The sequence below is a fragment of the Biomphalaria glabrata genome, chromosome 1 (assembly GCF_947242115.1).
Source record: "Biomphalaria glabrata chromosome 1, xgBioGlab47.1, whole genome shotgun sequence".
In the NCBI taxonomy this organism is placed as follows: domain Eukaryota; kingdom Metazoa; phylum Mollusca; class Gastropoda; family Planorbidae; genus Biomphalaria; species Biomphalaria glabrata.
The window spans coordinates 27,318,622-27,333,662 of NC_074711.1; the positions used below are offsets into that span (position 1 = coordinate 27,318,622).

Genomic DNA, 15,041 nt, shown 5'->3' on the forward strand with positions numbered 1-15,041 from the left:
TCTTCATCGACCCCATTACATACACACGCACACATGTTTAGTGCAAAGTAGCGTCCCTTCAATAACTGTTTGATTTTAGTCCTTATTTGATTTCAGTCATTGTTTGATTTCAGTCATTATTTGATTTGAGTCATTGTTTGATTTGAGTCATTGTTTGATTTCAATCATTATTTTATTTCAGTCACTGTTTGATTTGAGTCCTTATTTGATTTCAGTCATTGTTTGATTTCTGTCATTATTTGATTTCAGTCATTGTTTGATTTCTGTCACTGTTTGATTTCAGTCACTGTTTGATTTCAGTCATTATTTGTTTTCAGTCATTGTTTGATTTCAGTCATTGTTTGATTTCAGTCATTAATTGATTTGAGTATTTGTTTGATTTCAGTCATTGTTTGATTTCAATCATTATTTGATTTCAGTCATTGTTTGATTTCAGTCCTTGTTTGATTTCAGTCATTGTTTGATTTCAGTCATTAATCGATTTGAGTCATTGTTTGATTTGAGTCATTTTTTTATTTCAGTCATGGTTTGATTTCAGTCATTGTTTGATTTCAGTCATTGTTTGATTTCAGTCATTGTTTGATTTCGGTCACTGTTTGATATCAGTCGTTGTTTGATTTCAGTCACTGTTTGTTTTCAGTCACTGTTTGATTTCAGTCATTTTTTGATTTCAGTCATTGTTTGATTTCAGTTATTGTTTGATTTCGGTCACTGTTTGATATCAGTAGTTGTTTGATTTCAGTCACTGTTTGTTTTCAGTCACTGTTTGATTTCAGTCATTGTTTGATTTCAGTCATTGTTTGATTTCAGTCATTGTTTGATTTCAGTCATTGTTTGATTTCAGTCATCGTTTGATTTCAGTCACTGTTTGATTTCAGTCACTGTTTGATTTCATTCATTGATTGATTTCAGTAATTGTTTGATTTCAGTCACTGTTTGATTTCAGTCATTGTTTGATTTCAGTCATTGTTTGATTTCAGCCATTGTTTGATTTCAGTCACTGTTTAATTTTAGTCACTGTTTGTTTTCAGTCATTGTTTGATTTCAGTCATTGTTTGATTTCCGTCACTGTTTGATTTCAGTCACTATTTGATTTCAGTCATTGTTTGATTTCAGTCACTGTTTTATTTCAGTCATTTTTTGACTTTATGAGAGCGAATTATTCATGTCTTCATCACAAATATTATTTTTTTTTGGGGGGGGGGGGTAAAAATTCTTTACTGGTTTATTTTCTTTTTATTTACATTTAATTTTTTACTTTTCCAGAGGAATCTATTTGTTGCTCACATTCCCACTTGATATTCCGCTGTTGATTTAGAAATGGCTGGTACCGGTAATAAGTATCTCGTGGGTTTGCATTTCTTGCTCCTCTATCATTGACCAGCAATGTCTTCCAAGAGGTCAAGGTCTTTGCAAGGCATTTCGTGTCTACTTGCAGCTATTGAGGTCTATTTAAGCCCGGAATCAGGGCCACCGCTGTAGCTGGCCGAGACCGGTTGAGTACGATATTTCTTTACTTTGTCGCTGGTACAAAAGTCTTATCCTAGAAATGTGGCCTGCCCATCAAAGTTGACACTACATTAGAATTGTAGACTATATGCACTGACTTTGTAGTATTATAGTGCCACGCCAATAAACAACAGCGAGTCTTCTTGAATATTCCCGTAAAATATTGTTACATCATCTATAATGACTGGATCGTGTGTCTTTCTTCAAGGTTTTCTTCACTGCGATCATGCAAAAAGAAATATATGATACTGTTTGTCTGTAAACCAGTTGTCTGTGAGACGCCAATGATTATGGGTCTGTTTATTGCCTAGGCCTACGTATTCTAAAAAAAAATTGTTTTAAGACTTAAATCGCATATTTATGTTGCAGAAAAGTTCTATAAAAGTATGAATATATACAGTGAGAGATATTTAGGAAATGTAGAGTCACCTGAACCAAAACCTACTTAGTCCTGGTTTTGAAATGTTTCATACAGGCAATAAGTAAGTGAGACTCAGGTCATTGGGACGTATGTACTCGCTCAATCTCTTTTCTCTCGTATGTATTTCCGCTACTCTAAAGATTACGTTTTTGTCGTTTTGTTAATAAATTGAAATAAATTTTCATAAGAAGCCTAAGTCCGATGTTTTCTTTGCAAAGCAAATTAATATTCAGCAATCAATTCTCTTCTCCTCCCCGTCACAACCACCCCTTACACATTTATAGGAAGCTTAAATGGAAGCTAGCCAAAAAAATATTGGTATTCTTTAAGTATTACGTTACCATGGCAATAGAAATCGATTATCGGTTACTACAAGCTGGCTAAATTCTTTTTATTTGATGCCACGAACATGGCGGAACTGAGACACAGCAAACGTGCCACAAAACCTGCACAGAGCCTATATATATAGGTACTGAGGTTTCTTATAAGAACAAAATACTAGGTCGATCTCCTTTTTGTTTGATCATGTGAAGATAAAAAGGCTAAAAGTTAAAAGAAAAAAAAAGTGAATTCCAAGGGGCAGTGTGCCATTTTTAAACAACTTTTCTTTTGATGTATTTCAATGTATGTATCTCTATTGTTATTTAGTTTTCTATCATATGCCAATTTTTCATATTTTGTAAAATGTATCTCACCTACTCTAATTGCTAATTAACCATAATAAACATATTCCACTACTCAAAACAAGAGCATATATAAACTCTTAAAATATAGTTCCGGCAATAAATCGGCCAGTTATTAATGCGCTGTAGCGATGCGTTTTGTCAAAATTCAGAGTTGTCGTGGTCTATTGAATGATTTTTTCTCTCTCCCCTAAGTGCCCGTTGCGGTGCCAGACCAGCAAGCTCCCCTACTGACCATCGCCTCATCATAGAGTGTCGATCCGGAAGCCTGGCACTCTCCGTGCTAGTGACCTCTGCAACAACAGAGATAACGTGCTGTTGGCAGAAGGTTTCAATTATTCAGATCATCAGTTTCAGTCACCCTATAGCTGTTGTGGACTTGTCGGGGTGAAAACATTTTGACAATGGTAAGTTTAATAGATCGTAGGCTTGCATGCACATTTATAAGTACAAGAAGGACTGTGAACCATGGAGCCAGAAAAATGTTATCTACTTGTCAATACTTTGGTTTCTTAAACACACTGTGTGTATTCTACAAACACACGCGCTAAAAAGCTTTATCTCAATTCAAGCCACCATCTTATTTAATGTTCAATGTTGTTCGCAAAGTGGATGTACATTTATTGGATTATATAAAAATATTATTTTATTGAGTCGCATTCGTTTATAGTTTTGATTGAAACATGGACACGATGGACTGCTAAAACTTAATACATTAACAAACAAATTGTTGTTGAATGTGCGCTTGGATTAAAAAAATCATTCCAATATTACATTTTCTTGGGATGCGTTCTACGAAGTAGGCCTACATTATTTTGTAAATTGCTTGTTACACAGCTAATTTAGGGACAAACATTTCAAATATTGTGATTGACTTGATCTGTTTGAGAGCGATATATGTTTTCAGGCTGAACCTAGAATAAACGGGTTAGACCTATACACGTAATCTTTAGCGTCCCGAACCAATTATTTACAACAACTCTGGTTCACAGACAAATGGTATATTAATAACTGTTAAACGACACCGAAATGGTACCCACGATAAATGATTACTAACATTAGGCTGGTTCACTAACAACTACTTAACGGGATATAAATAAATTAAATAATAATTAAATATTAATTATACCGCTCGATTAATTTATTTGCATTGAAAGTACCCACTGGAGATAAACGTTATGCATTTAAAATTAGTTTATAGCCACAATGCCCTGCACTTAATCTAGCTGACAAAGATAAACAGGGTACCTCAAGTAAAGAGAGAATAAGTTAAACATATTCCGAAATTCTTTCAGCGTGAATGTATCAGTGTCCACATTGGACAGGCCGGTGTCCAGATTGGCAACTCATGCTGGGAACTGTATTGTTTGGAGCATGGCATCCAGGTAAGAACTGAGTCGACGTGTTTTGTGTTCACAGACTGTATTTTAACGCATCAGATGTCCCCGAGTCCTACGCCTATTAATGTCCTAGTCTCATCGCTGAACCATGACATGTCTTGCTATCAAGACGCTATTCAATATTCTCTGTACTTACTTGTTCTAATATAAACAGTTAAAAGCCTTTGTCCATAGGGCCTACATTTTGTTAAAAGACTTTATCCAAAAACTGAGGCTCTTAAGTTTCCATCCCCTGCATTTTTTACTTGCATTATTGAAGCAAACTTGAGTCCAACAAGCTTCAATACACTTACGATACCTCTGAAGGCAAATAAAAAATACTTCGTTGTTTGACTAAAATTTTAAAGCACTTGAAATCTTTGAACATTTGTATACAATTAGGCTAATATAAAAATCCATCGACTCCAGGTAAACATCCCCCCCCCCCCAATAAAAAAATAGATAGGGTAAGATTTTAACAAATAATAGCAACTAATAAAATAAATAAAAAGGCCTATACTACGAAACGAAAAGGAAAAAATAAATCATAAAACATTTGAATAAATACATTGTCAATAAGTGTAAAACATCTTTTCATCTATAACGTTGTTTGTTACAAACGACATCTTTGGCCAATATACTAGTAGCCTATGACTAACACCTAAAACAAAATCGAACATAGGCCTAATTATAAAACCTGTGTCTAAATTGTATAGAAAATTCATTAGGATACACATAGGCTATTAGAATATCTTCTTCAGTTTCGACCAAGAGGTTGAATTAAACTATGAAAACAATGTTTGAATGTTTGTATTGATGTAGTGAATCACAAACATGGTATTCTCATCCAACCAGCCTGATGGTCAAATGCCATCCGACAAAACTGTTGGTAGTGGCGACGATTCTTTCAACACGTTCTTCAGTGAAACAGGTTCCGGCAAACATGTTCCTAGAGCAGTCTTTGTAGACTTGGAACCAACTGTTGTGGGTGAGACTTAGAGAACACGATTCCTTTGTATAGTGAACCTAGAATGTCTTTATAGAAAGTGAACTTGAAAAAAAAAACACATGCGTGTGTTGTTAATAATCATAGATTGTCCAAAGGAGTACGCACTTAACTCCTGTTTCTTTACAGATGAAGTTCGCAATGGCACATACCGGCAACTGTTTCATCCGGAACAACTTTTAACTGGCAAAGAAGATGCCGCCAATAATTACGCCAGAGGACATTACACAATTGGAAAGGCGAGTCAACAATTTTATAGATGAGATGAAGTTGGGAGAGATTTTTTAAAGAGAAGATTTAATGGCTTTTTTAAAATTTTAAGGTTTCCATTATATCGAGTACCGTACCTATAGTAATGGTATTAGTAATATGGGCTTTAATCTGTGCATTGCGATTAAAGGCTATATTATGGTACTTGATGTACTTACATGCGTTAAGTGGAGTTTTGTTTTTTTTCTTTTAGGAGATCGTAGACCTTGTCCAAGACAAGATCAGAAAGCTGGCCGAGATGTGCACAGGTCTGCAAGGATTCTTGTTGTTCCACAGTTTCGGTGGGGGCACTGGCTCGGGGTTTACCTCGCTCCTAATGGAGAAACTCAGTGTGGACTACGGGAAGAAGTCAAAGTTAGAGTTTTCCATCTATCCGGCACCTCAGGTAAGTCGACGTTTTGTTTTTTGGCGGTCTAATAATTGTAAAATGTGAAAAAGGGGGGGGGGGAAGGTTCATTTGTGGTCTAATAATTGTAAAAAAAAATGTTTGTTTGTAAAATGTTTTACATGTTTCGGATATTCCTTCAGAGTTGAAGATAGTTTACTTCCTAGTCCAGACCTCCCCTAGGACGACGGGGGATGGGAGCGGGCAGGGTTTGAATCCGGGACCATCGATAAATCCAAACGACAGACCAGTGCGCAAGCCGCACGACCAGGCAACCATCCAACGTTATTAAATGTGAGACTGGGTCATTTTTGGTATAATAATTGTAAAATGTGAGGGGGGGGGTCATTTGTGGTCTAATACCGTAATTGTAAAATGTGAGAGGGGGTCAATTGTGGTCTAATAATTGTAAAACATGAGTGAAAGGTCAATTGTCTTCTAATTGTTGTAGAACAATGTCCTAATGTCGCTTTGTTTAAAATGACTCGAAGTAAGTCCCAGTGATGTCTACTTGTCTAAATCTAATCCTTCCTTATTTTTTTTTGTTTTAGGTTTCCACTGCGGTTGTCGAGCCGTACAACTCTATTCTTACAACTCATACTACTCTGGAACATTCGGACTGTGCATTCATGGTCGATAATGAGGCTATCTATGACATCTGTCGCCGTAGCCTTGACATTGGACGTCCTTCTTACACCAACCTCAACCGTCTGATTGGACAAATCGTGTCTTCCATCACCGCCTCCCTCAGGTTTGACGGCGCCCTAAATGTGGATCTTACAGAATTTCAGGTCAGAACATCTCGGTATTCAACGACCTCAAATTTAAGTATTCCTCCTAAATCAAAATACAACCCTCTCATATTTCATGACAATATCTTACATATGAGCCAACGTAAGCTTTAACAAGATAAGGGGTTATATCTTAGGAGTCCGACCATCCTACACGACATGTTTGTGTCAATTCTTTTTACGTACAGAAAGTTTGAGCTGAGGTAAGAGTTTCTTAGTTTGTTACAAAGCTTAGATGAACTCACTCTGTCTGATTAAAGGTTGGACATGTTATTTCTCCCACACCCAAATCTGTGATCAAACTGAAATTTTGCACAATTGCTTCTTTTACCTGTGTTGGTTTAAGCCGAATTATTCCCCCTTTATATGTCATCGTCTGAGTCTTAGTGAACACAAACCTGAAAAATAGGACGGGACTATAGAAACAATAGATAGTTAACTATTTGTAATTTTTTTTTTTTGGTATCTCGAACAAGGGAAAGAAATTGTACTTGACTGATGTGGTGATATATACTTTGTAGAGAGAAAAATCTGAAACTAACAATAGATAACTATAAAACCTTCTACTTTCATAAGCACTTCCCTGGCACAGTGGTTAGTGTATTGGCCTGAGGAGGCTTAGCCCTCGAGTTTGAATTCAGGTCGATCTCTTTTTTTTTTTAATAAATGCATTTTAAAAGCCAGATATACCGGTACCCTTCTTCTCCTCCTACCCCCTTCCAACTGGTCCAGACATGTGATAGGATTATATAAGATAAGATCATAGAAAGCTAAGATTATGAAATTGCGCTAAACAAAAACAATTGATTTTAAAAAATGTAATGGATCAGTTTTATTATTGTTAGTTTAGATCTATTACAAATCTGATTATGCCTACGTGACTCATAAAACTAATTGATACAGCTACGCTTAATATAAGCTTTGTTTTTTTTTTTTTTTGTTTTTTTCTTGTCTTTGCTTTACGATTGATCATCTTAACTTTAGTGTGTGTATATGTGTGTGTGTGTGTGAGAGAGAGAGAGAGAGAGAGAGAGAGAGAGAGAGAGAGAGAAAGAAAGAAAGAGAAAGTCAGCGTTGAGGTTCGTGCTAACAGTTTATACGTGTGTGCTAACTACTATAGATACTGCCTTGCCTGTGTGCTAACTACTACAGATACTGCCTTGCCTGTGTGCTAACTACTACAGATACTGCCTTGCCTGTGTGCTAACTACTACAGATACTGCCTTGCCTGTGTGCTAACTACTACAGATACTGCCTTGCCTGTGTGCTAACTACTACAGATACTGCCTGACCTGTGTGCTAACTACTACAGATACTGCCTTGCCTGTGTGCTAACTACTACAGATACTGCCTTGCCTGTGCTTATTCAATGGCTATAAGAGCGACTCACTTGTCCTTTAACATTAGACAACACAGGTCAAGACATAGATAATAACAATAAATCTTTTTTAAAAAACAAATTTGCAACATAGGACTGCGATTCTGTCATGGAGGAAACAAAAACGCGAACGATTACGATCCGGTACAACATTGTAATTGCGGTATCGAATAATTTAGAACAACAATCCCATCTATGGTACTGTAGTTCGGGTATGACATTTCTAGAAGATAGAACACGTCCTTTAGAATTAGAGTGAAAGTTACTTACATCCCCGTGCAAAAGGCTATCATCCTAGTGCAATTTTTTTTTCTATGAATAAATCCCATCAGAATTCTATCACTTGGTACAGTCACTCAGTAAAACTATCCCCCTCTCCTTGGTTAGTTTAGCGATGGACTACTACAGACTTCTGATACTGAATTTATACGTTCTTTTAAATTTTATTCTTTTCTGTCCTTTCGTCAAATAAATTCTATAGATTATATATTATGTTTTTTATTCAGCCCTGTCGGTATTTTTAAGCTTCTGTTACTCTCCAATTATCTCGACTATTAGATTTCACTCTTTCCTATTATCAATGTCTTCATCCATACGCAGACCAACTTAGTGCCGTATCCACGCATCCACTTCCCACTGGCCACTTATGCACCTGTGATTTCAGCAGAGAAAGCCTGCCACGAACAATTGACTGTGGCAGAAATCACCAATGCTTGCTTTGAACCAGCTAACCAAATGGTCAAATGCAATCCTATGCAAGGTAATTTGTTTTTCTCTGGAAACTACAATGAATTATGGCTCGTGAGAGACATTTTGCAACGTAACATTTTACTTGGTTATCCACCCTGGGTTAAGTCTTTATATGTATTGGGAACAGTTGACACTAAATATCTTACTTGTTCTGAGTGATATCCAAGAGACGTTTAGAAAGAGAACCCTTGGACCGCGTCAAAAAAAGTGGTCATGACAAACTAGTGAGACTAAGCTTACAGGACCAGTAGTGACCAGGACTTGTATGTACCTCGATCGTGAATGACTAGATTTTGAACAGCTCTGTTTAGACAACACCTTCCTGACCGCGCATCACATTTTGGTTAGACTTTCTCTTGTTCTCTGGCTAACTGGCTTTGGTTAGACTTTCTCTTGTTCTCTGGCTAACTGGCTTTGGTTAGACTTTCTCTTGTTCTCTGGCTAACTGGCTTTGGTTAGACTTTCTCTTGTTCTCTGGCTAACTGGCTTTGGCCTAAGTGACACACAAGGGCGTAGCTAGGAATTTTCCATTGTTTGTGGGTCTGGGGGCTTGACCTCATTGGGGGCCCCTGCATTTTACGTAATATTCAATTTTTGATGTAAAAAAAAAAACTTATTGGGGGCCCCCCTCAAGTGGAGGCCCGGGGGGATTTTCAAATTCTCCCCCCCCCCTCCCACTGAGTGACAAATGTCCGTTTTTTTTTCCCTCTAGTTTATTGCAGTGGTGTATTTTTTTTAATAAAACTCGTCGAATCATGATCATTTTTTTACAGCTTATTAATTAAAAGTTATTTGTATTCACAACTGCTGATGAGTAGAAGACTCAGGGACATTATTCCAACTGATCCCAAACTATTGAAACCATCGGTAGCTGAAAATGCAGAGACATTACTCAACGAACGACAGATGAAAAGCAAAGTGAAATACGATGCAAAAGCAAGGTTACCTAAAGATTACTCTGTCGGGGAGAAGGTGAGAGTTCGTCTAGGACAAACATGGCAGAAAGCAGTCGTCATTAAGAAACATCCATCACCCAGATCTTACATCATAAAGACAAATGATGGAAAAATATACAGACGAAATCAACGGGTTTTAAACATGAGATACGAAGAAGACATTTCTGGATACTATGATACCGACAAAGACAATGAACAGCAAACTGTTAGAACAAACGAAACAGACAATTATAAACCAACATCTAGAGAACTTGTTGTGCCAGTCAAGACAACCAAAAGTGGTCGAGTTGTCAAAATTCCTTGTAACTTTAAAAGGAAGGATGTGATAATAGCTTCAAAAGGAAGGATGTGCTAATATTATATGATATTACGTCATTGTTTGTTGTTTATGTTTTGTGCGAAAGCAAAGAATCGGACGGAAATAAAAAGTTAGTTATATATGTCTACCTTGATAAAGACAGTCTCGTTATTATCATTATTAATTAGTAACGTCTATAATAATTTATTATTAATCTGTGACAACAGAACAGTGTTCATAGTACGCATTTATTGTTTCCTATTGGGGTGTAGGTGTCATGTTCATAGTACGCATTTATTGTTTCCTATTGGGGGGTAGGTGTCATGTTCATAGTACGCATTTATTGTTTCCTATTGGGGTGCAGGCCTATGTGTCATGTGACTACATATAGTCTCAAACCTGTACTCTGCTGCTACTTTCATTTGGTGGTATGAGTTGTCTTTTTCTGTACCGTATTTCTGCAGGTAAATATATGGCGTGTTGTCTCCTGTACCGAGGTGACGTGGTACCCAAGGATGTTAATGTCGCCATAGCAACAATTAAAACTAAACGAACCATACAGTTTGTAGACTGGTGCCCAACTGGTTTTAAGGTCAGTACAACCTCAAGAGGGAGAATGACTTAGTTCTGTTTTACATACCCCAGTCCCAGCAGACCATTTCTTTGAGGAAAAAGTGTCGTCTCATACTTAAGTAAGAATCACTTTGGCACATTTGCAATGTACCGATGGGGATATGAATTTATTGGCCTAGATAAGGCTAGATTTATATAATAATTGAAATGTGTGCATCAAACTGATGTAACCTAAATGAGTGTGGGAGTTGAATTATTATATAGTTTTACCAAATGTACAGAAATGAGTGTCTGGCACATCTTCATTGTGATTGGTTCGGTCGTCATACCCGTCGCCTTGCCATTCTCTTGTCTTGTCATGTAAGGTCACGTGGTTAACAGAGAACAACAAACACATTGGCCAACGTTAACGTTCGGGATGCTTGAATGTTTCATTTTATTAGGTACCGGAGCTGACAATGAGTTTGAGCTTAGGCACATCGGCACACTTTAGGCCATGTCGTAGCTGACAATGTGAATAGTAGATGCCTAAAAAAATTGAGGGGTGAGGACTATTTTTTTATTTTCATTTGGAAATTAAAAATTCAATTTTTTTTTCTACAAACGATTCAACGTTTATATAACTTTGGTATGTAGTAAGATTGTATGCATTGTGGATTAATGATCCCATTACAGGTAATGGTACTTGGTAATAAACTACTAACCTCACCATTTATCAGTATTTGTTAGTACCGGTGCAAACACTTTAGTAATGAATAGTTTGGTTCATTATTGTAGGAAAGTAAATATGTATGGTAGTTTGACTCTAAATATGGTATATTTGTAATACTATATAGGTAGGGATCAACTATCAACCTCCAACTGTAGTGCCTGGAGGTGACCTGGCCAAAGTCAGAAGAGCAGTCTGCATGTTGAGCAACACCACAGCAGTAGCTGAAGCTTGGGCCAGACTGGACCATAAGTTTGACTTAATGTACGCCAAGAGAGCTTTTGTCCACTGGTAAGTGACTTCATAGCTGTCCTAATTAAAAGCCCTTTCTTTGATCTATTTTATTACACGAGCTTTGTATGGGGTATCATTGAAAGGTTCCTTAGGTTTACTTCCTGTATCCTCAGAGAGGGACAACAACAGCGCTTAGAGTCAAATACCTTACCGGGGCAGTGTTTCATACAAAGTCTTTACAAGACAGCCGGGCCGAATTTACTACAGCACACTACTGTACAATCTACATTTCAAAAAATAAGTTTATAACAAAATATGCAAATTAAAAATAAGAAAATAACGGGAATGAGATATTAACCAGTCCTCTCTATTACTTTCTACACAAATATGAGATGACTTTAGTTGTTTTTTTTTATTTAAATGTAGTAATTTAGAAGATTGAAGAGGGTAGAGCCTTCACTTACTAGCATTAGACACAGTTGTCCTTGACTTAAATATATGTACTCTTTTCCGAATTGAAACGGAACTGTTCGACCATGAATTTTAAGTACGGTACCGGTACCCATGGGCGTAGCCAGGGGGGGGGGGTTGGGGTTCAACCCCCCCCCCCCCGAAATGAAATCCCCCCCCCCTTTGGGGGGGGATCGGAATTTAGTGAATGATTTTTTGCTTTGATTTTGTTTATTGTAGGTGAGATTTTAATACTAAACCATCAATTGCCCCAGCACAACCAATGGGGTTTTGAGTTTAAAACCCCTTACCAGGGGGGTTCGAGTTTAAAAACCCCTACCAGGGGTTTTGTGTTTAAAACCCCCTACCAGGGGTTTTGAGTTTTAAACCCCCTACTTGGGGTTTTTGCAGTTACCCCCCCCCCCTTCTATAAAACAAAACAAAACAAAAATGCAAACGAAAATTCCCTAATTCCAAGAGCACAGTTAAGGGAGATTTTCATTTTAAACCCCCCCTCAAAATTTACGATAAACCCCCTCTTCGATATAAAAAAAAGTTAATTACGCACTCAAAATGTTATGAGCGTATCTAAATGGGTTTTGACTTAGTTTTTAGTTTGAACCCCACTTCAGCGGGGTTTGAAGGTAAAAAATACCTCTTTAATAATAAAAACAAAGCAAATTATACACTCAAAATGTTTTGAGTGTAGTCAAAGGGGTTTTGAGTTTAAACTCCCCTCCAGTGGAGTTTGAAGCTAAAAAGTACCTCTTCAAAATAAATAAAAGCTAATTACTCACACTAAAATCTATGAACGCAGCCAAAGGGGATTTGAGTTTAAACCCCCCGCCAGGGGGGTTGGAGGCTAAAAAATACATCTTTAGTGTAAGAAAAAAAGCAAATTATGCACTCAAAATGCTATGAGCGTTCCCAAAAGGGGTTTTGAGTTTAAACCCCCATTCAGAGGGGTTTAATGCTAAAAATACCTCTCCAGTATAAAAAAAAAAAGCAAATTACACACTAAAATTATTTGAGCGTTGCCAATCCAATCGGGGGTTTTGAGTTTAAACCCTTCTTCTACAGATGGCGTTTGTTTAAAGTTTAAAACCCCTCCAAATGGTTTTGAGTTTAAGATCCCCCTACAGAGCATTTTGAGGTGGAAAACCCCCAACAGATGATTTTGACGATAAAACTTCTCTTTTCGATATAAAATCTAAAGCAAACTACACTCACTTAATTCCAAGAGCGTTTTCAAGAGTGGTTACACATTTTTACCAGTGGCAGGGCTCCCTTAATAAACTGTAGTGAATAGTCATCTGCCGAAATTGAAAAACACTAAATGTGGCTCAACAAAGATGGCTAAGACAGATTTTAGTAGTCAGTTATAGAGGTCGGGTTTAAATCAAGGAAATCCTATGCCGAACTGGGAGTCGACCCTTTAGTAAGATTGTGAGAGAGCGACGCATGAGGTTTGCGGGACATGTTCTCCGACAAAATGAATTACGCATAAGAAGAGTTGCAATGATATCCTAGTACAACTTGATGCCACTCATTCATTGAGGTCCTCATGGCAGGTGGGAAGAGGCTTCAGACATTACAAGTGACAGATTTTTATGGAAACAGCTTGACGTCAAATGTTCCGAACGGCGCGGTAGGGTCTAAGTCAGTAAGAATAGCACATTAGGTTTTTAAAATAAAACTTTTTAATAGCAGGAAAATGCACTGTAGATACCTCAGAATATGCATTTTGTTGGCTTTCAATACCAGAAATAGTGCTTGGCGGCTAGCGCTCCCCAGACCCCATTGCTAGTAATGGCAGGGAATCTACAATTTTATGGAAACAGCTTGACGGCAAATGCGCCAAACGGCGCAGGAGGGTCTAAGTCAGTAAGAATAGCACATTAGGTTTTTGAAATAAAACTTTTTAATAGCAGGAAAATGCACTGTAGATACCTCAGAATATGCATTTTGTTGGCTTTCAATATCAGAAATAGTGCTTGGCGGCGGGGCCTCGCCCCGCGCTGGGGGAGCTCCTAGCGCTCCCCCAGACCCCCTTGCTAATATTGGCGGGGAATCTACAATTTTTCCACTAACTCATGGAAGAACCTATTCTAGGGCACAATAAACGTCTTCCGAAAGAATGAAGGGTCAGAATGCAATAAAGATTATGTACACACACACACACACATAAATACATATAAAAAAAAAATTCGCGGGGGGGGGGGGGAGAAAAATCCCCCCCACCCAAACAAAAATCCTGGCTACGCCCATGCCGGTACCTATACATTTCACCGAGCTAGCACAGTTATGAGCATGACCAGAGTGACTGGAGGCATTACTTCTTGTGTGTGTCACTACTGTGTGTTTCACCAAGATTCACTAACTCTAGTTGTTCACTCTGCAGGTATGTGGGCGAAGGCATGGAGGAAGGAGAGTTTGCTGAGGCTCGAGAAGATCTAGCTGCCCTGGAAAAAGACTATGAAGAAGTTGGAGTCGATTCAATCGGTGAACATGCAGAAGAGGGAGGAGAAGACTTCTAAAAGGACAAGGCCTTAGTTTCGTTGTTTACATTAGTTTCGTTTTTCTTGTCCACTTGTGATTGATACAAGTTCCGACTTACTCGTACTTCTTTTAACTGACTGAACTACTCGCACTGTTGAAATGTAGTTTGGAAACTAGTGTAGGAGTTTTTAGTCCAATAGGTACCGTTACTTTGCTTGGGTGAATCAACTGTTATAATTACATTTGTAACCCTAACACCCAACATTCTATTATATCTATTTTACCATTAATCACTTGTAATGAAGGTGATGTGTATTTTATATGAAACAATCAGTATTGTTTAAATGATACATTTTTCATGTTTGTATGTACTGCTATGTAGAATAATTCCTGTGTGAACTGTTTTTTTTTATTCCACCAATAAACTCTGTATTGAGTGTTACCAAACAGTCTTCTGGCTCACATCATTTAATTACATACATAACTCAATTTAGAAATTTCTGAATTATTCCATCAATAAACTCTGTATTGAGTGTTACCAAACAGTCTTCTGGCTCACATCATTTAGTTACATACATAACTCAATTTAGAAATTTCTGAATTTTATTTCAACATATTTATTTTTGTTTCTGAGCTCACAACATAAAGTCAAAATAAAAACAATCAATGAACAACTTAGTGTCTCTGTACATGTGCATGCAATCAGAGCTGTTAGGGTTCATCAAATATACAGCACTAATTATTAATACA

General features: G+C 37.4%; 1 protein-coding gene across 2 annotated transcripts; it reads left to right on the plus strand.

Moving 5' to 3' along the window:
• The first annotated feature begins 2,537 nt into the window (after window positions 1-2,537).
• LOC106060398 (tubulin alpha-1A chain-like) lies at window positions 2,538-14,738 on the plus strand. Of its 2 annotated transcripts, none has more exons than XM_056030542.1 (10): window positions 2,538-2,554; window positions 2,809-3,020; window positions 3,909-3,998; window positions 4,848-4,980; window positions 5,128-5,237; window positions 5,462-5,653; window positions 6,205-6,444; window positions 8,423-8,582; window positions 10,291-10,418; window positions 11,236-11,403. In XM_056030542.1, the coding sequence occupies exons 2-10, from the start codon at window positions 3,018-3,020 to the stop codon at window positions 11,401-11,403; spliced, it is 1,224 nt and encodes a 407-aa protein (XP_055886517.1). In that variant the 5' UTR covers window positions 2,538-2,554; window positions 2,809-3,017. The 2 variants fall into 2 exon arrangements, with proteins under 2 accessions (XP_055886517.1, XP_055886507.1); XM_056030532.1 differs by lacking the exon at window positions 2,538-2,554 and adding an exon at window positions 14,194-14,738 and having other exon boundaries at window positions 2,789-3,020; window positions 11,236-11,399.
• The last annotated feature ends 303 nt before the right edge of the window (window positions 14,739-15,041 follow it).